Below are 27,608 nucleotides of genomic sequence, written 5' to 3'. Positions count from 1 at the left end.
CTTGAAAGGAGGCAGGAAAATACAGGAGGCAACGCTTGGCACCAGCTCACCGAGGGCTGAATCCTCTGGTCCCATGAAGCAGAGGCAGAGTCCCTCTGTTAACATCACTTTGCCCTCTCCTGCTACAGGATCAATATGGCTAGAGGGTTAAACATCTCTCAACCATTGCCAAATTGGCAGTAGCTGTGTTGGGTGAGCTGTGGAAATGAGGAGCAAGTGATGCTGTAGATGGGACTCCATCCCTGCTCTATACAGCTAGAGGATTCAGCACTGGCTTGGCTGAAAAAGCTTTTTTGACCCTGGAAAAATCTTTTTTTCTTCATTCTACCTACCCAAACCAAGGTGTGTGTCTTGTTCAGGGGTGTGCACTATCCAGATAAATGCAGTACCATGCAGCACAGATCACTGCTCAGTGACTTACTGTAAAGCTAAATTTCTTTTCTTTCAAAAACAGTATTGTCAGTAGCTCTGGACTAATTAATTACGTCATGTAGACACAAATGCTTTGAGCACACTACTGTATAGGTTTAGTGCAAAGTAAATTCCTTGTGTAGACAAGCCCTTAGGCTTCTAGGGAAACAGTGAAGGCAGCTAAAATGTTAACAAGATTTTAATTGATTTGTAATGTTGAGGGGGATTGATTTTTCTTATGAAGTTAGGCACCAATTATATTTCAAGTTAAATGTAGCAGTTCTTAAACAGAATGACATTTCCACATGAATCTGTAGGTGACATTTATTTATAGGTAGCAGCGTTTTTGGCTGATCCAAAGTTGATTATTTCCCAAAAGTGTTTGTATTACATATACAAATGAAAGATAAGTCACTGAGGACCTTAGCCAGAATATTTATTCTCTGTTTTTCAGTTTTATTTTTCTTTATGTCAGCTTCTGTAAATGGGTTGTAATCTAGTAGGTTTACCATGAAGTGTAGAGGTTTTTGTATTTAGTGACTTTTTGTATTAAGTTTTAGTTTTCTTGATATGAATGCATCTTGAACTTTGTGTCTGAAGTAATAGGAGGAGGTGGGATGTGTTCAGTGACCTGCCGTAATTGAATAGGAGGGGTGACAGTCCATGCACTCAAAACTATAAAAGCTTTCACTTGTCTAAACATTGGCATCTAAAATCAAAATCATCACTATTCTGTTCCATGGCCTAGCATCAGATGCATAAAAAATATAGCCAAATAGCCAAATACTCCATTAGATTAAAATGTCACCACTGATGGTTGTACCGATGTCTAAAAATTAGTCATTGAATGATGCCTGAACTGCTTTTCTGTCAGTTACTTGCCTTGGGCCCCATTTTGCAAAACCTCAGAATGTAAGTAACCATTTGTGTTCAAAGGAAGTTGGTTATTTGCTTAAGCATCTGATAGGTCACACCTTATAATACTAATAACAGTTCTGTTTTTTGGACCATCAGTTTCCAAACCAAACTAGTGCTCTGGTTCCCTGGAAGACCAGCTGCATTAAAAATGTGTATTCTTAAAATGGAACTAGCATTGACTTTAAACAAACATAAATGTTCTTTTGGCTAAAGAAAGAAAGTATAAATGTATTCTTACAGCCTTGTAATCCTGCACCAAACTCTCCCCCTTGGCACACCTTATCACATAACAAATCTCAAAATAATTGCAACAAATTAAAAAAGAAGAGGGAGGGAAGGAATTAGGGTCATTTTCTTTTTTTTTTTCTTTTGTGGTAAGGCAGGGCTGCCCAGCTTCTAAGGGCTATAGGGCTTACATGTCCACAGGTCACACTAGGGTAAGCCACAGTGTGCAGCCGCCCCCACCCAGCCCCACATGGGAGCCTCCTAATCTGCTGCACTGCATGGGTACTGCCCCCTCACTGCTGCACTGTGTTGCCCCAGACACAACCTCAGCTTTCCTGGTAGTGCTATGCTGCCCTGCCCTGCCCCCTGGGGTGAGAGCAGGCAGCAAAAGCTGGGGGAGGGAGCCTGAAGACTGGCTGTAGTTGTAGTGGGAGTAATAGAGAGGAGCTGCAGTTAGGCAGGAGCCCAGGGGCTGCAACGTATCCCTTCAGCCTGTGGGCCACCAGGTGGACAACCCTGCTGTAAGGGTTTGTGTGTCACATTACATTTATAATAGTGAAATAACAATAACAGGAGACCTCTCACCGCAGGCTTCAGAATAAAATTAAACTGAAGGTGAAATGAGCATGGTCCATGCAGTTAAGTGCTGCTAGTGTATACTGTGATTATTTCTTAGCAAGCTCACTTTGACCTAGCCTCCAGTCTTAGCAATGTGTAATATATTAAACTGTTAATGTTATAAGGACAATAAAATCCAAAATCCTTTCTCCCCTCCTTATCTCTTTTAAGAATATATCAATGACCTATAAAGCATTCAGACTCTGGTCTTTTAGCAGGAAAATATAAAACCCATTTCATTTTCACTGAACCAAAACTATAATAATGGAAAGGGTTTTTTTCCCAGCCTTAATTGTGGAAGAGACTGTCTGTTTTAAACTCTGTCCTATTCCCATATCACACTTATCATCAGAAATGTGGGTTTTGTGTAAAAGTAGTTATTAACCAATGTAGAGAGTTTCTTTCCTCAAAAGTAGCAAATTCCACACTTGTGTACATGCACACCTACTCTTTCTCTTTATACTTAGACATTTCTTCCAAAAATGTAGTAATCCTGCTTCTTGCTTCTACTTGTTTTTTCAAGGATAAATGCTCAACAGAATTATAATTATGTGTATGGCACACTTTGCCTTGTTTAGGTACTTTTAATTCTCTTAGCTTTCTGTGCATGATCACCCAAGGAGGATGACCTTATGAGTACAGCAGAATACTGGTAAACAGGAGATCAAGGTTTGAAAGGCTTAGGTCCTTCCACCTTCCAGGCAAAGAGGAAGGTTGTTTTTTTTTACTGCTGGCTACTGGGGAGTCTATGGTGGAAGATGCTGTATTGAATTTCCTAGATGCTAAAGAAAGGAATTTTGGGGGGTAATTTATCCAAGATTTTCAGGTAATACATTTAGAAGGGCATTCTTGGAAAGTCTTTAAAATGTGATGTTATTTTTGGATTTCCTCTGTCCTCCTCCTTTACGTCTGCTAACCAATGGCAGCTTCTAGATATGGAAAGGGTTATGAAATGAACAAGTGCAGTTGCTGAGATAACCAGGAAAAAATACTATTGTGCTTAAATGCATTAATTTATTTTTAGGTTAACAAAGCCCTTGTCATTTGCGGATTGTGTGGGGGATGAACTGCCGTTGGGATGGGAGGCTGCATACGATCCTCAGATCGGTGTCTACTACATCGATCACATCAACCGTAAGTGTTTTCCAATTTATTGTATTGATTGTATAAGACGGCTTAGCTAGATGAGACTTGCTTGACAAATCTTACATCAGGAGTCAGGGGAGAAAATGTTTTCCTGTCCTCATAACAATTCCTGTCTAGTATCTTTCTCAAAAAACCCAAAATGTTTCACCATTTTTCTGTGTGTGTAAGGGTAAAACTGACTCAGAACTATTTAGATAACACACAGTCTTGTAAGATTTGCTGTGGAGGAAGTTCGCCATTTGGAAATGCACTGTAAATAGAGAAGGCTCGCATCCTTAAGTGTGTGCTTTGGAACTCAGATAATTGCTAACCAGAGGCAGACTGCAGGGCATTTTGAGTCTAAAACATCCAGTAATTCATGCTAACAGTAGGCAATCAAAAGCAAATAAAGAACGTCAGCTTCAAACTAATGGTATTTGGGGAACCAAAGGAGGATAGGTGGCATTGAATGAGTGTTCATGTCATACAATTTCTAAATGAAGGCTAGCAAATATACTGCAGTTTTAAGCATAGCACACTTTTAGGATAGATTCTGGGTGGCTGATAATGGCATAGTCTGCAGTAAGTAGGGAAAGATGAAAACATTGGAATAATTTAATCCCTAATATAGTCACCGTGGCTTCAAAGGGCTCACAAGAAGACAGAGTTGGTGGAATAGGACAGTTGCACCCACCCTTATGTTTTCAAAGTTGCATGGGGTTTTCTCTCTAAATCACATGCAACGTTTTGAAAACCTTAATAACTGAAAAGTTTCAGGTTTATGAATTTTCCCCAAAATGAACATTTCTGTCTAAGGCAGGCAAGATTCTTTGAGTAGATGTGGTATCTTTTATTAGACCAACTGAATAGTTGGAAAAAATTTTCTTGGCAAGCTTTTTGGGCGCAGCCATCCTTTAGGCTTGGGGAGTCTTCATGCCTAAAGAAGGGTGACTGCGCCCGAAAGCTTGCCAAGAAAATGTTTTCCAACTATTCAGTTGGTCTAATAAAAGATACCACATCTACTCAAAGAATCTTGCCTGCCTATGTTATTAGACCAAACATGGGTACAACAAAAAAATCATTTCTATCTAATGTGCTTTTCCAATTCTAGTTGTTAAATACTGAATGATGCCTCCATCTGCATTTTTTAAGACCCAATATGTATGTGTTGTGTCATATGAATAGGTTTATGTGTAGCTGAGTAAAGGAGAGCAGTGATTTCTAATATGTTATTATTATGGTTTAAATTTTTCTAAATTGCTATTAGAGTAGGGAAATATTTGACTGAACCTAAAAGGTAAAGAGGCAGCTTCCTTCTAAAACTAAATTGAGGTTTGTGGGGGCAATTTTTTTTCTCATTTATTTGTTTCTACCTTGATTTTGTGTCACTAAAATAAAAAAAAAAAAATCAGACTGTGGAATTGTTTAACAATGTTTTTTCAAGAACATTGCCACTGAATTCCTGCTAGACATATTTTTAGAGTGAATGCTTACTACTACAAATCTGTTTGATCAGAAATAGTGTCATAAACTTAGATTTGAAAAATTATTAGTGATTTTGAGTTCTTTAGTTTTTTGGGTGCCTGATTTTCAAAAAACCTGAAAGCTCTTAAATGTTGTTGTTTTAAAGTTTATCTCCATAGTCTATTTCCATGCATAGACAGGAGCTGTTGTTATTGGTCACTAGCACTATGTTATACATGTAGGAATTTCATTTTTGCCCAGCTTTGCTTTAAAATTCTCACTGTTAGTACTTCTTTGGTGGTTTGTATAGTGAATGTTTCCGTCAATTATATACACGTTATAGAATTTTTTGTGCCTCAGCTGTATGCACGTATAATTTTGTGACTACAACAAAATAAATGTGTTTTTAGCTAGCTTCAATTCTTTTTTTGTAAATGATTTTGATGGATGGTAATGGAATGCAGATAATTTGTTGGGCTTTTGTTTAGTTAAACTGTTTTTTCTCTGCCATTGTTTGGGAGTGAGACATCTGACATGTATGGCTCTTGTTATATTAATCCGGGTTGCCTTGTAGCAATTTCAGTGAAACTTATCTTCTTATTTTGGAGAACAGTAGCTGTGTTGAGTTGTATAAGGTGGTGTTTTGAAGGGAGCACACTTTGTTTGAGTCACTGGGAAGTAAACTGCCTGTGATGAGGGTCAAAGGCAGGTCATTTGTCTAACATGCCAAATGTTGAGATTGTTGCTTTAATTCACCTGACTGGAATGCATGTGTTGCTTCAGATGCTGTGGAAATAGAGAAGAACAAAGGTAGTTCATTGCAAAGATTATCACTACTTTTTTTAAAAAACAGCAATTTTTGCTCCTGCTTGCTACTTTATTCATATCACAGCAGTGCAGATAGGGTAATGTTGTACTGTCTGGAAAGGAATTCTTAGATCTGTATTTTTGGAAAAGCAGCTGAACTTTTTCCTTATTCCTTCAGCAGTCGTGGTCTTTGGGTTCTGTCCGCAATTTTGATTATAAGGAGGGACATATTAAAATATACATTTTATGGATGTGAAGGGAGAATAAGAACCTTTGGTCTCTGACTATTAGGTGTGATACAGATTGTGGAACTGGAACTCATCAGTGCAATAATGTGGGGCAATACCTTGATAAGATATCCATTCCCACCCACAGGGAAAGTGGAAGTCACTGATCCCACAGGTTTTGTGGAGTTGTTCCATTATCAGTATCTGCTTCTGACAAGAAAGTATGTCTGATAAATGAGAGAGAGAGAAGGGATAATTCATCCCTTTGACTCCTCTTCCATCCCACAGCCTCATGCTGTATTGACTGTGGGGAAGAGGGGAAGTATCCATTACTCCACTCCCCATTCACTCTTTTTTCTTTTCCTTGCCTCATTCATACCATCTGTTCCTGTTAGCAGGTGTCCCAAACCAAATTATATTGATATTATTCTTGCCAGTTCCACAGTTCCCCACAGTGCTCTTACCAGTCCTAAGTTTTAAGCAGTAACAACATTAGGAACAACTTAAAGAGTGGTCGGTCTGATAACCCAGAAGATAGTACTGTATTGGCTCATGGTACAAAGGTTTCGTTCAGAACTGCAAATGAAAACTTTGTGTGGGATTGTTATAAGAGCTTGTCTGGGCCTAACTCTATTTCCAGTTAAGTCGGTTGTAATCCTCCCACTCCACAACTGATTTCAGGGAAGCAGCGTTGAATTGGTATTAAGCAACTTTTGAAAATCCCACTAAGCTTTCTGTTACCGTAATTTAAATTCTGCAAGGATGGATAAATAGGTGAATGATTCCCAAGTTGTGGCCCTTGAACCCATGGTAAATGGATCATACTGTCTTACCTCTCAGGTTTTTTCTTTTTCAATTAAAGCCGATAAGGCTGTGCTGAGGTCTGCAGGATGTTTTGACTGTTGACAGGTATCTTATTACTCCAAAAAGTTTGGGAACTGTTGGTTTAAAGTAGAGCTCTCCAACTTCTAAGAGGCCAGGGGCCATAAACTGCTCAGGCCACACTGGCAGGAACCACAACAGCAGGGGACATGGGTCCCGGGGGCTGCACATCCCTACCACTGCTACTCCCTGTGCTCAACTGCAGCACTGTGCTTCCAGGACTCTCCTGCTGTACTGCATGCCCAGGTGTTCCCATCACTGCACCTTTTGCCCTCCCTGCTGCTGCACCCCATGGCTCTCTGCTGCACTGCATGCCCTGGCTCACCATGTCATGAGCTCCCCTGCTACACTGTGCCGTTCACACACCCTCGGCTGGAGGCTCCCCTGGCACTGCAGGCTGCACTGTGCTGCAACACCCTCCTTCCTAGAGCAGGAGTAGGAAGCAGAAGTCAGAGGGAGGGGGTATTTTGGAGTCCCCACTACTATTGCAGCCAGAGCAGAAGGGGTGGCAGCAACTGGGTGCATCTACACATACAGCTAATGCAGTGTAATAAACTCCAGCACAGTTTGCATCAGAGTCAGCTTCTCCTGGATGCAGGATTTACATGGGTGCAGCACACTGAGCTGGGGTGCAGCAGCCCTAGGCTGGCACAGGGCCCGGGGGGGCAGCCCTAGGCTCCAGGTGGTGGTGTCAGGGTTGGCTGGGGCATGAGGGTACTACAGTGTGGGGCTAGCTAGCAGGTATCCCCTGCACTTTGGCACCCTTGTGCCCCAGCCCGCCCCATCAGTCTACACGTTTGTTTGATTGCATGTTAAGTACTCTGCCGTAAAATAGTACTGTCTTCCATATTCCTATCTTATGGCGGAGTTAATTAACCAACTGCGCCTTAATGCCCACGCATGTGTAGGCTGTGATGATTTACTGTGGAGGTAATTAGTCTACTCCTCAGTAAAGCAAATGTGTAGATGCACTCACTGGGTAGGAGTCTGAGGGCTGCAGTTTAAACCCTCATGGGGCACATGGAGCCTGTGGGCCACAAGCTGGACATCCCTGGTTAAGACTGTTGTCTGTCCTGCCTCCATTTATCCACTTACTAAGTAGTAGTTTCTGCTTGACACTGACAAATAGTAATTGAATCCAATGGATGGTCTGACATGCTGAAAAATTGTTGTCTGTGAATTTGGTCAAGGGTGTTTTGTTTAATTGAAATGGTCATTGAAACGGTAGACTTGGGGCTGGGGAAAATATATTTTGTTTGTGTATATATGTATTAGAAAGAGAGCTTATGCCCTGGTAGGCTTGGGTTGATGGAATGTTGTATTAAGCGCATATAAATGTTGTATTGTATATTCTGCCAGAGATGACGCACTGCACACTTTTTGAATTAAATAAAATCAATATTTGGAGGATAGGAAAGAAGAATGTTTGAGGTTCTGCCCATTTGTAATGATAGCTCCAGGTTTCTGTTCTGTCTAGGTACTCAAGTGGCCCTGATCACTGTAGTACCTGAACACCTAATTTCTCAACCGATTGTTCCTTGAACAGTACTTGTATTTGTTATACAGATTGGTGAAAAAATTGTTTCAAAAGCCCATGGTAATTTGGGAGCACAGTATCAATCCAGCTTTACGTACCAAAATGATAATGCAGGGCACTTTGATCAAGTGAGATGTAAAACAAAAGCCTGAAATTTAAACTAAAGTGTAAATGAAGTCAGTGTAAGGTTTTATTTATTTAGTATCATAATTACTTAGTGCAGAGGTTAAATTTTAATAATCAGAAGTGTATGAGGAACAATGGTGAATAACATCAGTATTATTGTATGAAGAAGCATGCCATTGGAATATTTTTAAATCACCTAATTAAGTAGTGTGATATAGACCTTAAACACTATGCCTTGACTTAAATAAAATAATATAAAAAGCTCTTAAATTAAACCACAAATTATTTTGATTCCTGTTTTTTGTTTATATTTTGGTTGGGAATAAACCCCATAGTTCTATTTAGGGGAAGCTGTGAAATTGCCTATGTGAAAAATCATGTCAAAGGCGCACAGTCCTTTAAAATACCTAATCTTTTTGGTTAATTTTCATTCATAATATTGGAAGTTGCTTCTAAGTAGTAAATATAGTATTTGTCAGGAAGGAATAATATTTTTAATTTGATAGTGTCTTTTTAAAACCCACCATTTCATACTGTTTATCATTACAATTAACATTGCATTTGTTGGGGATGGAGTTTTCCTAGGAGAAGGGTTGTTTTTTTACTGTTGGTGAGAGTGGAAGATTGTAAATTTGTCTCTCTCCTTTTTTCTCTTTATCTTGTTATAGAACAGGGGTCGGCAACCCCCGGCACGTGTGCTGAAGATGGCACGCAAGGCCATTTTACTCGGCATGCCACTGCCAGCCACCCAGCCCCAACAGGTGCAGTGCTGGCACCTGCTGCCTTCCTGGGGCCGGGAGACAGCTAGGGCTGGGGTGGGGAGGCAGCAGCTGTTTGCAGCAGCTGTTTACAGCCTCCGTTTTGCCTCTGCAGAGCAGTGTGTGGGACCCGGCACAGCGGGGAGGTGCATGACAGCTGCCTGACGTTCTGAGCTCCCTGTTGCCTAGGCCACACTTCCCCCACAGGTGGGAGCAGCAGCGAGGGGCACAACCCTGCGCTGCTGCCTGTGCTGCCATTGTGCACACAAGGGAAGTGTAACCAGGGTATTGTGGGGCTTGCAGTATCAGGCAGCTTCACCGCACGACCCCTCTGTGTGCTGCTGCTTTGGGTTGCAAATGCTGCGTTCCCAGCCATGCTGCCCTCCCGTGGGCCCTCCGGAGCGCAGCACGTGCGACCCAGAGCGGCAGCGCAAAGAGGGGCCGGGCCACACAGGGAAGGTGCCTGCTGCTGCAAGCCCTGCACTGTCCTGGTAACACTTCCCTTGTGTGCACGGGGGCAGCACAGGCAGCAGTGCAGGGTTGTGTCCCTCGCTGTTGCCCCCACCTGCAGCGGAAGTGTGGCCAGGGCAGCGGGGAGCTTGGAGCAGCAGGCAGCTGTCGTGCACCTCCCCACTGTGCCCTGCTATGCTGGGTTCCACACGCTGCTCTTCAGAGGCAGAAAGGAGGGCAGCATGGGGAGGAGCACAAGCCCACAGTGTGCACCTCCTCTGCCACTCACACAGATCTGGGGGGTGAAGGTTGCCCCCTGCCCCCTGGGAGTGCATGCTGCCACCAGGAGCCGGCCCCACCCCCTGCCCAAGCCCGCAGCAGTGGGGGAGTCGGCTTCTGCTCCTGCTGCAGCAGCCACTGCCTTCTGTTGGGGGCAGGTGGGGAGCTGCGGACCTGGCTCCCTGGCCCCACGGTCCCGGCAGGGCTGGGAGGCAGGGACTTTGGGTGGGGAGCAAGGGGCACAAGCAGGGGTGGGGGGCAAGGGGTAAGAGCAGAGCTGGGGGGCAAGGGGCACAAGCAGGGCTAGGGGGCTGTCGTGGGGGGACCTGCACAAAACAAATACACAAGATCAAAGGTAGTATTAGAAGTTTTAGTAATTTTTCTGGCATGCTGTCACTCCAGCACCTTCCAAGGTAGTCATAGTGTTTTTTTGGCACTTCGGCCAAAAAACGTTGCCTACCCATTATAGAACCTTGACGCATTTGCCCCGTATTGCACCTCAGTTTATCCATTTGCAAGAAAAAAGTCACAAATTGAGGAAAGAGAAAAAGCCATATTTTGCTATATATGATAAGTTTTCTGAGATCTTTGGATGATAGGGGTGAAATAAATGCCATGTCCAAACACCTAATTTTTTTCCCCTTTCAGATTCTTCATTCTCATAATAAAATCCTAAAATTACCTCCTAGGTAATTTTAAAAGGACTTTATTCCTTTTAACTCTATTGTTTATAGTTTAACTCTATAGTTAAATTCACATTATTCTAAATCACTCTTTTTAAGTTGACCACAACTTTCTGACCAACTTTTACTTTAGGCTGTGTATGAAGAGTAATCTACAAATGTAGTGTTCTTGTGCACTCTTCACTAATTTAAATAGCCCATTGCTTTAAGATGACAGATAATGATAGCAGGTATTTGTTCAAATTATTTTACTTTTAACATTTGTTTTGTGTTAAATTTTATATTTGCCCAGTAGTGCATTCAAATTTGTTTGATGCAATAGGCACATCTTATTTTCCATGCTCTTGCAATTTTTGTTTGAATAATTTGGTTAAAAAAAATAATCTTTCCAGAATTTCAGTGAATTAGTAACTTCCTGTTTTCTAAATTTCATATTCCAGTTCTTTTTAACTTTCCCAATTTATTACAGATTTTTATATTAGAATAGTTTCTGAAAGCTATCATACAGCAGAATGAACTAGTAGCAAAAATGTTTCCCATGATCAAATGGTTAAAGTTTGGTTTGTGGTTTTGATTTTTCATGTGTTGAGACGAAAGAAGAGTGACCACAAAAGCTGCTAGAAGTAAAGGTTGCTTAGTACAGTACTGGATGACAAATGCTTTTTTTCTGTAATTTCATTAAATCTGAATTTGCTGATGTTGACGAGCAGAGAATTTGCAGATACAAATCTCATACAATTCTCAATATGACTATCAGAGATGTTAATTATGCTAGATTAACATGATTGCACCTACAGCAGATCTCTGACTTGTATTAAGGTCAGCACTGATTACAATACATACACACATGCGCATGTGTGCCCACACACACACGTACGTGAAACAGAATAAAACAGTAATGTTCTGACTTGAATCCACAGAAACCTGAAACTTGGCCTAGATGGATGTTTTAAAAATACAGTTAATCTCCACAAGCTTGATTTACAGAAGTGACCCAGCTAATTTCCTAAGAGCGCCTATGTCCTTTCTTGTGGAGGGAAAGAGTAGCATGTTGGAAAGGGAATTTGGAGTGGGGTGCAGCCTGGATCATCATCTTGTTCTCCAGTCTGTTTCCTAAATAGCCTGTTTCCGAATTGGCCAGGAAACAACAGGTAGGAACTTGACTTTTCTCATGTCATCTGTCTGATAAAGTGGTTCTCAACAGGGGTGTCATGAGGCCTTTTCAAGGATGCTGCAGTGGAGCCACTGCCACTGTCACCACCAGCTGAAATTGCCTCTTGTACCTGCTCCCAGGGAGCACATGCAGGGCCAGACCGCGAAGTAGCTGCAGCAAGAGAGAGCATTTCTGCCTGCGTTAGGTTATGTGATAAACTGAACTGTTCATAGTCTTCATATGTGATAAACCTAATGCTAGTAGGAGTGCACCCTCCTGCTACAGCTGCTTCCAGTGCAGGACAGTTCCACCAGGCAATGGTGTGACATCCTGGAAAGACATTTCATGGAGAACCACCGCAATAGGCAGATGCTATGTGGTCTCATGTGAAGCTTAAACCTTTAGGGTACAGACAGAAGTCGGGCACAGTCACTCTTCTTCAGGCATAGGAAGTCCCTGCTGTAACTGAGAACACTTGGTAGAAGCATTCTGAGTTACAATGATCCTCCAGACCAGTGTTTCTTAACTTGTGGGTCACAACCCAAAAGTGGTCGCAAGAATATTTCAAAGGCTCATGAGTTGCAGGAGGGCAGAGGGGCAGCAGGAAGGCACCTGCCCCTTCCAGTGGGGGAAGATGGCGGGGGAGAGCTGTGTGGCTGGTCTGGTGGCACTGGGGCCAGTGCCCATGGTCACGGGGGCAATATGTCTGGGAGACGCTTCTTGGGAGGTGGGAGGCGCCATGACCAGGCTGCCTGGCTCAGCGCAGCAGCCCCAGCCCAGGGCAGGGGGGTTTCATAAGCCTCTCCTCCTCCTCCCTCCAGCCCATGACAGGGCCAGACTTGCTCTGCTGCTGCCTGTGTGAGCTGGAGCCACTGCATTCTGGCCTGACTGGGACAGGGGCAGGTGGGGGCCCCTCTGGCAGGGCTGGGGATGCAGGGGCTGTGGGTCGGGAGTGAGGGACACCAGCGGGGGCAGGGGAACAGGGGACTGGGGGTTGGGCAGCAGCAGAGCCAGGGGATGTGGGTCAGGACAGACCATGAATCTTTGCAAATGGGTCCTGGTAGGAAAAAGGTTGAGTACCACTGCCTCAGACCAAACAGAAATTCCCTGTTTGGTCTAGGGGGAAGGAGAATCTAGTTGTAGGCTGGGAGCCTGCAGTCGGTTTCCCTTGGCAGCAGCCCCTCCTCCGTCCCAGCATGTCCCTGTTTTCAGAATGGGAGGGGGGAGGGAGCAGAGGGAGCTCGTTCTAGTGGTGCTGGAGGGTGGGGTGGGTGAACTGGAGCCCACCCTCCAGCGAGGGCTGAACAAACCCCAGACCAAATTCCCTCTGTTCCCTTTCCCCCCTCTCATTCTGAAAATAGCTCAGAGGCTGGCAAGGAGACACAAGTTACAGAAGGCACTTCATTTTGAAACATCTTCATCTCATGAGGGTTCAGATTTACCCCCGATCAGCCATTTTTAAGTGGTAGGCAACGTTTTTTGCCCAGAGTGCCAAGAAAACCACTATGACTACTGTGGAAGGTGCCGGAGCGACAGCATGCCAGAAAAAGAAGTAAAACTTCTGATACTTACTTTGATCTTGTGTATTTGTTTTTTGTGGGTCCCCCCACTACAGCCCCCTAGCCCTGCTTGTGCCCCTTGCCCCCCGTCCAAAGTCCCTGCCCCCAGCTGTGCTCATGCCACTACCTCCCAGCCCTGCTCATACTCCTTGCCCCCCAGCCCTGCCGGAGGGGGCCCCCAGTTGCCAGGGCCGCGGGCCCAGGGAGCCAGGTCCGCAGTTCCCTGCCTGCCCCCCAGCAGAAGGCAGTGGCTGCTGCAGCAGGAGCAGAAGCCGGCTCCCCCACTGCTGCTGCCTGCTGTGGGCTTGGGCAGGGGGTGGGGCCGGTACTTGGTGGAAGTGTGCACTCCCAGGGGGCAGGGGGCAACCTTAACCCCCCAGATCTGTGTGAGTGGCAGAGCAGGTGCGCACTGTGTGCTCATACTCCCTGCTGCTGCAAATCCTGCACTGCCCTGGTCACACTTCACCCATGTGCACAGGGGGAAGCAGTGCAGGGTTGTGCCTTTCGCTGCTGCCCCCACCTGCAGGGGAAGTGTGGCATGGGGAGCTTGGAGCAGCAGGCAGCTTTCGTGCACCTCCCTGCTGTGTCCTGCCATGCCGGGTTCCACATGCTGCTCTGCAGAGGCTGCCTTCCTGGAGCTCGGGGCCAGGGCTGAGGCTGGGAGGCAACTGGGGCCGGGGGGTCCAGGGCTGGGGCCAGGAGGCAGCACCTGTTTGCAGCCTCCTGGCTGCAGCTGGCCTAGGCTCTGGGCAGCCCGGGCTCCATGGCTATCAGCAGCTACCCAGAACCTGGGCATGCTGCAGCCAGGAGGCTGCAAACAGCTGCTGCCTGCCCGCCCCAGCCCCGGCTATCTCCCAGCCCTGGGCTCCGGGAAGGCAGCAGGTGCCAGCACTGCAGCCGCTGGGGCTGGGAGGCTGGCAGTGGCATGCTGAGCAAATGGCCTCATGTGCCATGTTCGGCACATGTGCCGGGAGTTGCCAAACCCTGCCTTAGTGTTTAGGTGAGTTATTCTGAGCGTTCTCTGTGTGTGGGGAACAGGGAGATGGTATGATATTATTATTATTATTATTAGCATTCCCACTGTCATTATTATTAGCATGCCCACTTAATTTTTTTAGCAACAAGTTATGTGACTCCTAGAGTAGGGTTGTGCCCAAGGTTATGTTTTGAATTCTAGGTGGTGTAGATGTTCTTGGCTAAATACTAGCATAGGCGAGGACAAACTGCATTTATTCTATTTGTCCAAGGGCATTCTTAAATAAAATGACTCCAGGTACAGTTGTGGGTAAGAGTACTACCATGCTTGCCAGTGCTGAATATATTTTGAATATGAAGTAAAATTATGAATTAGTTGCTATTGGCAGATTCATCAAACAATGAAGTTAGGCTTAAATTCCCATTTGGACGTTCAGATATCTCACAGCATTTAGAACAGTTTTAGAAATCCCAATTCAATTTTTTTCAAGTAGATCTAATTGATGCAGTGCTTAAAATGCTGCCAGCTCTTTTCTTATTAGAGCTCCCAAGCTTGCTAATGCCTAAAGCAGTGGCTTTCAACCAGGGTGCTGCTAAATTTGGAAAAAGCTATGAAGGATTGCCACCTGGAATCTGAAAAAGCTTGAGAACCACTCATCTTGTAGCACATCAGGATCAGTTATGTGAGGCTGGAATTATCTGATGGCAGGGGGGCATGCAAAAGAAGTTGAGTTTGTAGTGTCATGACCCAAAGGTATGATTTTGTGTGTGCTTCGGCACTAGAATTATCCCCGTGGGATTACAGCTTCGTTGCACGGTGGAGTTTTGCTGCATAGAGAACCCGCGTGCAAGGGAAAAGTTCCCGCCACTTTGCAGCTGTCTTTGCAGGGTGCCTTTCTCAAGTTGCGACAGAAATGCACGGTGCAAAGGAGTTCCCGCCACCCGTATGCAAATTTGTTCCCTGCTATTGGCTAGTTCTAAATTATTCCCATGTGGCGGCTAGCGATTGGCCTGCTAGCCGTATAAGAGGCTTGAGCAGTTTCCGCCCAAGCCGAGGAGGACTCCACATCGATCTCGTGGGGACTCTGGGTACACGGCAGGGCAATAGAAACCTTGTGTGAGATCCAGAGGAGTTTGGCGGCCTGATCCACCACCCACCTCTTCCCGTCTTCGAATGAAAAATTATAAGACGTATCTACAAGTTTCCATTTCGGTGGCGCGCTTGTCCAGGACATCCGGAGTTCTGTTTGCGTGGAGCCTAGCAAACTCCACATGATTGTTCGTGTTCTTTCTGTTTGTAACCGCAACTCAAGCAAGTTTTCCAGCCTGCACCGCGACCATCCCGGTGTAAGTAAACAATCTTAAAATCTACCATTACGCGTCTGTACCTAATTCTAGCTCAGCGCCCGCCCTCTCCGACCCGGTGTGCCCGGGCTGCTGGCCGCAGCCTGCGTGCAGCGCGACAAGGGCCGCGGATTCGCACCCGGCCCGCACATGTAGTAGCAATGATATGTTGTTAGGCTGCGAGGCAGGAAAGAGTAGGATTTGGGGAAGGGCAAGGAACATGGTTAGACAATTATTCCACATAGGAAAAGCCAAAGAGTATATTTTAAGAGGTCTTAAGAAACTATTATGTAGCTTCAGTAGTTTCCCTATTCTTGTCATTGTTCCCTCATTGCCCCAGCCTGTTTGAAGATGGAATCTTTTACACTGAGTGTCAGAACATTTGGTGATTTAAACTAGACTTTAGTGTTTTCTCATTGTACCTTTTCTTACAGGAATAGTACAGCCTATTTATTTTATGAGCAGAAAGTGACAAATAGTATTTTTTTCATAAGCCTTTCCTTTCAAATAGATGTGGAACATGTTTTATCCATCTTTATCCTCTTGCTTTGCCATTTATACCTTCCACAGCTCTTCCCTAATTAGTTGGAAGTGAGAGCTGGGCAAAGAAAAGGATTTCTTTTTACAAGGTCCTTTGATGTTTGGAATTTTCTCTTATTTCAGTTTGAAATGAAAACCAAAAAGATCTAACTGAAATACTACCCCCAGAGGCATCTGTTTGTCAGGCTGTCCCAGAACCACAGGTGCCAGGAGTTTGGCTCAGGAGCCCTATCTGGTTTCCTAAAGAACCTGGTCAAAATCAGACCATGCCCATGAAACATTTCACTTCTGATAAATTGGCTAATTCTGATGGAAAATGTTTCATCAGAATTTTTCTGCCTAATGATTTAAAATATGTGATATCTGTGTTACAGTCATCAAATTCAATCTATACAGCATGCACAATTTAAAGAATATAGTTGATACCATCCTGTTACTTTGGACTTTAGAGCATGTTCCTTTTTGCTTGTCTGAGGTAGATTTTAGTAGCGGGCATTACTGTATTATGGAAACTCTGTCATACACATTCTGTTGCAGAAAATGTGCTATATAATTTAGGATACTTATAGTTAGATTTTTGTTTTTTGAGGAAAAATAATTAAAATTATTTTAAAGGAATTAAAGTCTGTTCATCTCTGAACTTGGAAAGAGCAAATCCATGATGTCGTGCTACAAATTTGGGACAGCCACACTTCCCACAAGGGGTGGGTCCAGGACAGAGTTGGGCTTTGTAAACTCTCACACTTTGAATGAAAAGCAGAAGATTGTACATGCTTAAGCCATTGTATAACATAGGCTCCACACTGTTGTATATCTTCCTCTTTTTTCATAGTTTCCTATACAGCAGGATCATTTAACTCACCATGCTCCATGGGCCAGATCAGGACTGAAGGGCTCCTCTCAGGCCAGATTCAGACCCGACAGCAGGAGGACCTGCAGCATTGGTGGCATAAGTGATGGGCCAAAGTGTGTCAGGACAAGGGGAGCTATGTCAGCAGTAGCCCCAGATCCTGCAGTAGGCTTCACCTGTTAGCTCTGCCCCCAGATTCCTTGGACTGTATTTTTGATGATCCTGCTTTACAAAACTGTTCCACTTTCATCCACCCGAAGGGATCTCTTCTCTAAGTCCCTTTTGCACCCCTAGCCTGAAAGCATAGAATGTGCAACTCAGCCCTTTTCTGTGGGCTGCTCTCTACCATTGCTTCTGGATCCTTGCACTGTGAGTCTAAAATTTAATGGATTTACTTACTCCCACATTTGGTTTTCTCCTTTCTGCAGTTGAGATTGGTAGTCTGTTTAAACTGGCCATGAGCAGAACAGAAAGAGTGCCATAGCAACTTAATCTCCAGTTCCTGGGTATGGCGCTTTGCTGGTAAGGTCATTCTTCTCTTTCCACCAACCTGGTGCTAGTTAATCTGGGGATGCTCTTGGAAAGGGAAGAATTTCACATAATTTACCTGTAGCTTCAGGCAGCTCTGAATGCTGCTTGCTCAGGCATGTAACACATACACTTCCTCAGTCAGTCATGGTTCTCTTCTGTTTCCAAGGGAGCACCCAGCCCTTTTTCCTAGAATCTTCACTGGCAGCCACCAAAAAATGCATACAACGGACACCTTATCAAACTTGCTTGTTACAAGGTAGCTTACCTTCTTTAGCTGAGCTACAGGAAAAGCATCTAGCCCAGCGGTTCCCAACGTGGTGCGCACAGGCGTCATGGCGCCCCCTGAGGTTTATTCGGGTGCCCGTGCACATTTTCATGATCAGTAAAAATCATTATTCCAACAAAAAATGCTGTCATATTGACATCCACTGCTTTTTCTTTTAAATTTGAATGTGCCCTGAGGCATACAAATGTTGGTAACCCCTGATCTAGCCAGTAGAGGACTCCTTAATACTTGGTAGAAGTGCAGTGATACATTGGTCCATATTGTATTGGCACCGATAAAAGGAAAATTGACATTATTGGCAATTGGCTTTTTTGGCTGATATGGACGATAATGTCACCAATAAATGCCACATGCCACCTTGTAGCCCCCCTCCTAGTGCTGCTGCTGCCCTGCCCAAGCATAGCTCTGGCCCAGCCCCCTTCCAGGAGGAGCCCAGCACTACCCATAGTGGCAGCCTGCCCTCACCCTATACACAGATCCGGGGGACATGTGCCCCCAGGGGTGCATGCAGTGGTGGGAGCCACCCCCCATAGCACTTCCTGGATGAGCTGTTCATGGTTCCATCCCACAGCCAGCCCCAGCCCCACTCTCTCCCCACAGGGGCCTTGATCTGCTCCTCCACCCTCTGCCAACAGGCTTACCAGCCAGACGCTGCTTTCCAAGCTGCCAGGCTGTATATCAACAATCAGATCAGTATCAGCTGATATGTCTCATTAATAATCGGCCATTGGTATCAGCCCAAAAAATCTATCATTGTACCCCTAATACTTGGAATACTGGCAAAGGAGTAAGATTTGGATGTGGCAGAAGGTAGGGATCAGGATCAGAACTGAAGGCAGCAGTCAGTTGGCGGCATAGAGGGAAGACCAAGTAACCAACAGATTGTAACTATTGAAAATAACTGCGTATACAGTTTTTGCATCTTATTTATGCAACCCCTATAAAAGAATCCGCTGCTACTTGAAGAATGTGTTCATTTATAAGAACCCACTGAGGGAATGGCTTATATTGAGCGCAGTACTTGGAGTTTCTGTGGTGTGTGTAGTATGTGGAGCATGTTACTAGATATAAAGAGGGGACTGGTGAATCATGAGCTCAGGGACACAGCTAAAATGTTGTTCCACTGTTCTCAGTAGAAATCTTTCATAATAGACTTCCTAAGAGCAAGCAAATGTGTGTGTTCATGAAACAGAGTGTACTTTCTAACTGTCAGTGTCAGGTGCTGAATTATTTTATGTTAAGGGAAACTGAGTAGAGCACAGGAGGAGATAAGAATTTTTTTCTATGTAAATGTGTCTGCAAAGTATTCTGAACAATCTAATGTTCCATCATGTCTCCTTATAACTTACAAACTTCCCTATCCATAAAACCAGTAGAATGTGATTTTTTTGTTTGTGACATTTTTATCATTGGATGATATATTGTATTACTTCACCTTCCGTATTTTAGATAACTTCTGAAACCATATTATGTGTTATAACTGTGTGATCTTGTAGGGCCACAGGGTCTTATCCATTGCCGCTGTAACACACTTAGGCTTCACGTATCCATTGAACAAATGTATTAGATGGAAATGACAGAACATTTCTTTTTTAAATTTTCCTCAGAGGTGTCTTTGGGAATCCTCTTTTGTGGCTAATGCTTGAATTGTGCAGTATTTCACAAAATGTAAATGTTTCCTTTAGAAAGCTTCTGAAACATAAACAGTAGGGTAAAATATCTTAAACCAGTCTAGTGGCATTTTTTTGTTCTCCCTTAAAATGATGCAGGTGTATTTGCTGCTTTTATTGATCATTAAGACTTTCCCCTTGGTTGCATGCATTGTTCCGCTGCTTTAACTGAGTTTTGAAATTTGTTGTTTCTAATAACATGAAAAGGTTAAAATTTAAATCCACGATGATTTTTTTTACAGTTTCTACACCTTGTTTGTTTTCTTTGCTTTTCTTGGATTGATGAGAGCGTTTTCAGATGTATTCACCTGAGCCTATTATTAAAGACCAAAAGGAGACATTTCCCACTGCAGGTGTCTAGGAGTCTAGTCATAAGCCTGGCAGAAAACACCCAAAGATCCACTTAGATTTAGTGTGGATCCTCTTCTTTTAGCTGCCTTTGATCTTTATCAATTAGCATGGGATAAGCCAAGTCTTAAGAGAAGCACCTTGGAAGAAGCAACCATATGAATAGACAGCTTTTTTTGGAAGGTTGTGGGCAAGCTAGTAGTTTCTTTTCTTTTTTCTTTTCCCCTGTTTTCTAGAAGGGGTGGAGCTTGTTTTTAGGGTGAACGTTTTGAGCCACTGGGAAAATTGAGACAGCCATATAACTATGGGTTATGTTAAGCAAATTGATGTCAGGTGAAATGAAACATCTTTTTTTATCACTGAATTAGCATATGAACAAAAGAGTCTTGTCACTGAGATCATTACTATGGTTATAATTGGCAAAGTGCAGTCCTGTGTGTCATGGCCCTGCAGTTACCCTTCCCTTGGTTTCCCTTTCTTTCTGACAGATCTCCTAGCTTTCAGCATGGTTTGGTTTCTGAGAACTAATCACTTCAATTGCTTTGCGGGTAACTAGATCAAAAAAAAAATGCTGACACTATTCCCAGAATTGTGCTAGACTCGGCCCATATACCTGAAATTCTGTCCTGTTAGATGCACCAGCCTCCAGACTTTTTTTTCCTGGGCAAAACTTGCAGTCCTCCTGTGCTGGAAGTCTGTCTCTTTTCCCTACAATCATATCAAAGAGTTGCTGTTCCCCTCACAGGAGGAGATTGCCCTGGATCCCAGTTGGACAAACACCTGACTGCTGAGTTGTCTGTCCTAAAACTCAAACTTACTCTTTTCTCACTGCCTCTTTCTTATGGCATCCTCTCCCTTGGATCTTCTCTGCCTAAACTACTAACCACAACCCTCTTTCCTGGAGTTATGCCAACAGTAGGATTGCTTTGATGATATAAAAGCATTTGGTACACTGTATTCCTGCTCCCTGATCAGCATTGTCAGACCATTGCACAGCTATTCTGAAGAGCTGGCCAACCTCTGGTCTTTTATTGTGGGAATTCTGTGAGAATTCTGGTTTTATTCCAGGCAGCCTCCCTACAACTAGTTCCTTACTTGAAGCTTAACTTCCCCTGAGCAAAGAGTAAGTCTTCATAATGCTCAGCACGTAATCACCTAACCATCACCCGGTACTCATTTCCAGCCTATTCTTGAATGCCTGCTGAATAGGAACATGTTTTGGAACAGACTTGGCTGACTTCAGGCTTTTCTGCCCTGAAGTGGGTAGAGGGAGCCCCGTTACCATTGTAACAGGAACGTGCGAACAGGTGCCAAATCTTTTCCCTGGATGAGCTGTATAATCCCAGAAGTGACCTCCAGTTTAGCATCTCTGACACTTTTCTTCTTGAGAATCCCTGAGAGTCTCTCATTTCCTACCTCTGCAATTTCCCTTACTGTTGTTTTCTAACCTCTTCACCTAAATGAGACGTCTTTGGCAAGAGAGAGCTTGATGTGGCTCACTCTGGAATCACTCAACACTGCAACTTGAGTTAACTAGGGTGATGCTGGAAAACATTGCTTCCATAGCATTGATAATCCTGGAATAAAAAAATACCCATCTCTTTTCTTCCTGGTCTTCCCTCATGTTCCTTGTCAAGCCTTTCCCCTGGGTATTTTCTAGTGCACTTTTAATTTTATTTATTTTATAGAAATATGATCCGTTGAAGATAATATAATAGTTTCCTTCTGCTCATAGAGGGCTATTAAAAAACTTGGCAGAGTTGCATGGTAGCAGACAGGAACAGCAATGTCTGAAATGAGCTCATGAAAAATTGAAATGCCTGAATGTTCTCAGAAGCGTTTGGCTTCCCACACATGTAAAGTGTTGTACTGAAAGTTTTTGGATTTCCTTTTTCCTTACAGTTTTTTTTTTTGAAGAGCAGCATAACTAAAAACCCTAGTCTATTGGCACTGAATTATTCTTTGGCCCAAATTCATTATGTGGGTCAACTACTTTGAACCATGAATGCTTTTGGCTGTGATAGCTTCCATGGGCGGCAAATAACATTAAATGTTATATACATAAAAGGAGGTGCAATGATTGCAGTACTTGGAGCAAAGCAAAGCATCTTTCTTTTTGTGCAGGTTCTCTACTAGTGACCTTAAGTATTTCATAGAATCTTCCCCTAACACATGTGAAGTCTTCTAGATTTTGAAAACTGCAGGAAATAAGCTATCCAATTGTCTTTATTATTAAGAAAATGTACTAACATTCCCACTGCAATAACATATTATAATTTAAATGAATGCTTTTTAATAAAGGTTTCTTAGAGGAATTGAATAATTTTATAATTCACAAGTGCTTCTGCCAGATAAAACTACAAAAACTGACAGATCAATTTTTGCCCATGTAAAAGATGCTACATTCAGACTGTGTTTCTATAACTTAAATTTCTGCTAATATAGATTTTTCTTTTCCTTCATGAATAAACAAATTAAGTTAAGATCAGAATGTAAGTCAAATGGGCTTTTTGTCTCTTACATGCTTTTTTATTAATTCTTGGTAGATATCTTGTGGGTTGTCAACTTTTTCTCTTAGTCTTTTATGGATCTTTTAAAAAAAATATATAATAGAGACACACTTTGTTCACATCTAATAGTGTCATTACCTATTTCTAAAATGTATTTCCTGTGGTATAAAATGACTTTCTCACTTTCTCTGTGAGAAACAGAAGATTATCATGAAAGTGACCAGCTGGCAATATAGAAAGTGTTGATATGGAAAGGTCATGACCAGCTTTTTTTTTTTTTTTTTTTTTTTAAGTCCTGGGGATTAAAGTTCACTTAGTTATCAACAAAACAGATACAGCCCCAGCAGTGCAAGTTTCCCCACCGCACTTTGTCAATGTTCCTTCACCCAGACGTGAATGAGTAACTTTTACTGGTAAGAGTATAGATCACAATTCATGGTCATTAAATAGTTTTGCTCTAAAAACCAAAAGAATTAATGGTTGCATCTTGTGATTCAGATGCTTGTCTACTGGAAATTGGGATGAGATCCCTCAAGTTTATTCCACAAAGACTGTTGTATAGCATAACATTTTGTGTTAGTTGACACACTTTTATTTGCATAGAGTTTTAGCTCAGATGTTGGAGTTGCAGGGCTCTGTGTCCCATTATCAGTTTTGAACCAGTCAGGCCCCTAAGTGGCATACCAGTAAGGTTGACAAGAACAGTTCTCATTCAGAGAAAAATCTCTTCTCCTGGGCACTGTATGGTTTTACTTTGAGAAGCATAATCTTCTGTTTGGGAGTGGAGAAAGGAACTCTGAATTTCCAATGAATACTACAAAGCACAGTTGCCAAAACAACCAAAATACTTCCCGAACTGTAATATGATGACATTTTCAGGAAGGTGTGAAGAAGCCTTCAGTTCTGTCTTTGACCATACCCACTGTGAGAAACTGTAGTTGATCCTATAAATGTTCAGATGAACATTAGTTTAGAAATGGTATTGCATGTGAATTTATATACCTATTTATTAAATGAATATTATTTACTTGCTAATATCTGAAAAGACCATATAGCGAAGAGGGTACTTTATAGCTCCTCTTGAGGAGGTCCTTAAGCCTTGTCTACATGGAAAATGGATGAGCGAGCTAGTCTAGAATTGTTATTCCAGTATATTTTACTTTTCTGGAATAGCTCTTGTGTTTTGTGATTGGAGTAATTACTCTGGAATAGTATCCCAGGTTATTCCAGTATATCTATTGTAGAATAGTTCATTCCACAGCAGCTATGCTACACATTTTGTCCTCATAGATAAGGCCTTAGTCACCTGAACTTGAATCCACTGAATGTAAGCAACTTTCCAGAAGCAAGTTTGTTTGCTTCTAGCTTGTTTATGAATATACATGCTAAAAAAATAAGCTCACATAGTCATAATGTTGGCTTGCCTATATAGTTTGAGAGGCAAAAGAAATTGCTTGATGATTGAATTTCTCAACAATAAAAATCTGCTGTTGATCAGCTTTGTCCTTGTCCTACAGTCACAAGGACGGGGAGGCTGTAGGCCACATTTTAGCACTCTGCAGGCTATATTCGGCCTTCCAGCTACATGTTGAGCAGTCCGGATTTAAACCTGCAAAACAATTACCTACCACATACTCAAAGATGAGGCCTTCCAATCTTGTAAGATTATTTTTCATTGCTTGTAGTGGTAGTCATAATATACAACCACATCATTACATCCTTCCAAAAAACCAACATGACTGCACTTATCCTATTTGATCACTGACCCATGAAGAATCCTGTTTGATGCTCTGCAGCCTACTGCAGAAGAAAGAACACCTCTGTAAATCCAGCACGCATTTTTTTGTGTAAAGAGCTGGGAGGGTGGAGGTGTGTTAAAGCACACAGGCAGTAAATAGCCACTGATGTGGACATTTGTTGATCATTTGAGGGGAGAAGAGGTATTGATTTGCTTCTTTGTGTGTGTATGTGATGTCTCTGTGGAAAAGAGCAGGTGACTGTAAACATGGATTTTTGTTTTGTGTGTGTAGCTAAAGTGAGTTGTTTGGAGAGAGATTCCCTGTTGAGGTTATTGGAAAGCCAACTGTGTATAAAGCTGCTCTGCTTTAATCTTTTATGCAGTGCACTTAGGTTTTACATGATGGGTACTCTCCTTCTATGCTTGCTTTGTGTACACTTGAGAAATAACTTTTTCACTGCACAAGCCTGTCATGTTTTGTACTTCGAGAAGGGATCATCAGTATGATACTTTCAACAAAAATCAAACCAAAAAAATCCAGCAATCAGGCAAACCTTGTTAGTTTAGTGATTTAAAAATTTGTTTAGTTTTTTCCTTTCATGTTATTTCTGCCTCTTGGTTTTGCATGATGTCAGCACCAAAAAAAATCAATTGCAAAGACTACCATATAGTTGTATATGGTACTGTAAGGTACTATTGTAGGTAATTATCAATCTTTTATTGTTAGCTTCTAATGTTACAAAATAAAGGTTTTTTTAGAAGTCTTTCTTCTGTGTCTGTGCCTTATAGAGATGGCCACATGAAAAAAATATTTTTAGTGATTTAGGAAGTGGAATATAACAGAATGCTTGATTATACTAGAAACTCATTTTTTGGTTTAATATTTGTGGAGTTGAAGATGTTAAGTGTTTCATAAGTACTACATTTTTCTTTATTAACTTTTCTCATACAGAATTTTTTGTTCCTTTTAATTGTTAAGTTTTTCCCTGAACTGAGCCAAGAAAGTTAATATTCTTGCATTGTAATGGAGTTCCTGCATTGTGGAAGATTTGTATTTAAGTTTCAGATTGGATAGCTCTGTCAAGGCTATGTCTTATGCTAATAGCATCTCTTCTCTCCTGAATATTATAATTTTTAAATAGACCATGTCAAGTAGTCAGCCAAAGACTACGTTGAGCAGTCAGGCAGTGCTAAAACTGAAGCTGACCGTGCAACTTTCATTGTTCCCCTTTGCATATCTGCATTAATACATTTTTAAATCATGTGATGACTTGTTTTGCATGTAGTGTAATAATCTTTTTGCAGTCTTGTATATGTAAACACATGTGAGTGTGAATTTAAAGATCGTTTGTCTTGTACGTTTGCCAGTACTCTATATAGTCAAGTCTGTTTTCTGAAATGATTTGTCTCTCTTTCTCTCTTTTGTATGGGAACTTGGTGCTACTTTAATAATGGAGAAGGAAAAATAACTTTGCAACCAGCAAAAAAGTGGAGAAAACCATTTCAGAGTATAAGCAAAGTGGTTTAACATGTCAAAAAATGGTAGCAGATCTGGGGCAGATGTAATGTCTGAAACTTATTTTTGGAAGTGGGCTAGACTTCAAGTTGCCTGTGCCCATATAACTGGGTCACTAAAAAGCCTTTGTCTGTAATAATTGCAGTGCAGAGGTTTCACGTTATTAGTTTAATGGACAATAACAGCAGCACAGATATTTATATATTTAAAATGTACATTGTTAATATTAGAACATTAGTGATAATTTTGACATTGGTATGTTAAGCACTATTTACCCATACAAACCATCATGACAAAGTGCTACCTTCATAAAAATGAATTGCTGTGTTGCCTAGTAACCAGATCTTAGCTGTAATCTTAAATTAACAAGGTAATAAACTTTTTTTGAAATGCAAGTAGTACCAAGAATTAGGAAGCTTTCAGATTCTTTGACACAGATAATCCAGCTGAAGAAACTGGGCAGTATCCAGACTATTTGCACTGCCTTTCAAGCTTTTATTACCCTGACTTTTTGTGGAGGAACTGGCCTGATAGTCTGAACTTACGCATCTGTGAATTACAAGTATAGCCAAAATCTTGAGTTAAAGAAATATAAAAAGTTACTAAAATATTCTATTTGAATCACTTGGCAAATGTTGATTTAACTAAATTGAAGCTTTTTAAAACTGTGTTTTTAAGAAACAACACAAATAGAAGATCCTCGAAAACAATGGAGGCAAGAACAAGAGAGAATGCTAAAAGACTATCTTATGGTAGCACAGGATGCACTCAGCACCCAGAAAGAGCTATACCATGTGAAAGAACAAAGACTAGCACTTGCCTTGGATGAGTATGTACGGTTGAATGATGCCTACAAAGAAAAATCAAGCTCTCGAACAAGCTGTAAGTACACTAGAAATGCACTGTAACATTTTTCTGTGGCCTGCAATGGCTCTTGTTCTCCTTTGGGGTACATTTCAGTTTGCCCTGAATATCTTGGACCATGGCTGTTATAGGAACAGCCTTTCCACCTTTTATTCCCTTAAGGAAGGGTGCTTACTCCCTAGCTATCAGGCCAGATCCAATCCATGGTGCTGTTTCATTTGGCTCACAGGACTTCCCAAGGTCCAGAAATTTGGTGGCACTGTTCCTTTACTGACAAATTTCCAGTACATGGGAGCTGTGGGCCCTTCATGTTAGCTCTTCCACTAGCATGCAGGGCTGGGCAGGGGCAGGGCCGGGCCCCAGGGCCCAATCCCAACATGCAGGGGTAGTGTCGGGGCAGTGCTGGGCCCCCAGGGCCCAGTCCTTGTGCGTGGGGCTGGGAGGGGGTGACGGCAGGCCCCTGGGTCCCAGTTCCAGCAGGAGTGCGTGGTGCCCAGTCCTTGGGGCCCAGTCCTGCCACATGGGATTCCATCTGGCCTATGGACCAGCCCCTGGCCACTCATGTTGCCCACAGGGCCAGAAGGTTGTGCACCACTGTCTTAACACAATGGTGTTGTACTAGAAGGAACATTTGTCTGTCCACTATGATTGAACTCTTTCAGAGCTGTAGCTTATGATTTTTGCTTCTGAAATCTGTTCTGTTACTTAATTTTCCAGATCCTGGATCTAGTGAGTTTTTATTCAAAGGGTATGGGATCACTGATGCACTTTGGCTTGTGGGCATTAGCTTATCTTAATGGATGGCAGTGACAAAGGGACTAGCAGGTTTGGCTGCAAACTTTTATCAGCTGTTTATTTCAATTTTTACAGTATGTGTGCATATATTGCTGAAGGCTAAAATGCAAATACCTGGGATCTTTTTAGTTTAAATGGTGAGAGCAAAATATAAAAACTCTGTGGTACTTAGATGCTTTGAGAGCCCTGCACTTGAGTTGCTGGCTAAGAAGCTTACTTTCTAGTGTTGGTAATGTTATAAAAGCAATGTATGCAGCTGCTGGAGAGAAGAGCATTGAGTTTTGGTTGTTGAGCAAGTCTGCTCTCTTTCTAAATATTATTTTTAATATAGCTCCTTTGAGCTCTGAAAATTGTTTGGGGTTCTCTTCTCCTAACCACCCCCCCCCCCCCCCCCCCAAGTAGGAGAGTGCTGCTGACTG

The 27,608-nt window shown here is 42.6% G+C and overlaps 1 protein-coding gene across 2 annotated transcripts in view; it reads left to right on the top strand.

Annotated features, from left to right (window-relative positions):
- The window catches only part of WWC2 (WW and C2 domain containing 2), a 163,692-nt gene that overhangs the window by 56,972 nt on the left and 79,112 nt on the right, over positions 1-27,608 (top strand). For both annotated transcript variants that reach the window (XM_006269616.4, XM_019481352.2), the window contains exons 2-3: positions 3,197-3,306; positions 26,209-26,412. In XM_006269616.4, coding sequence (XP_006269678.1) covers positions 3,197-3,306; positions 26,209-26,412 — 314 coding nt within the window. The remainder of the gene's footprint in view (positions 1-3,196; positions 3,307-26,208; positions 26,413-27,608) is intronic.

The sequence above is a fragment of the Alligator mississippiensis genome, chromosome 2, assembly GCF_030867095.1.
Source record: "Alligator mississippiensis isolate rAllMis1 chromosome 2, rAllMis1, whole genome shotgun sequence".
NCBI lineage: Eukaryota > Metazoa > Chordata > Crocodylia > Alligatoridae > Alligator > Alligator mississippiensis.
Note: the sequence above shows the minus strand (reverse complement) of the source record. Positions and strands in the feature narration are given on the sequence as shown.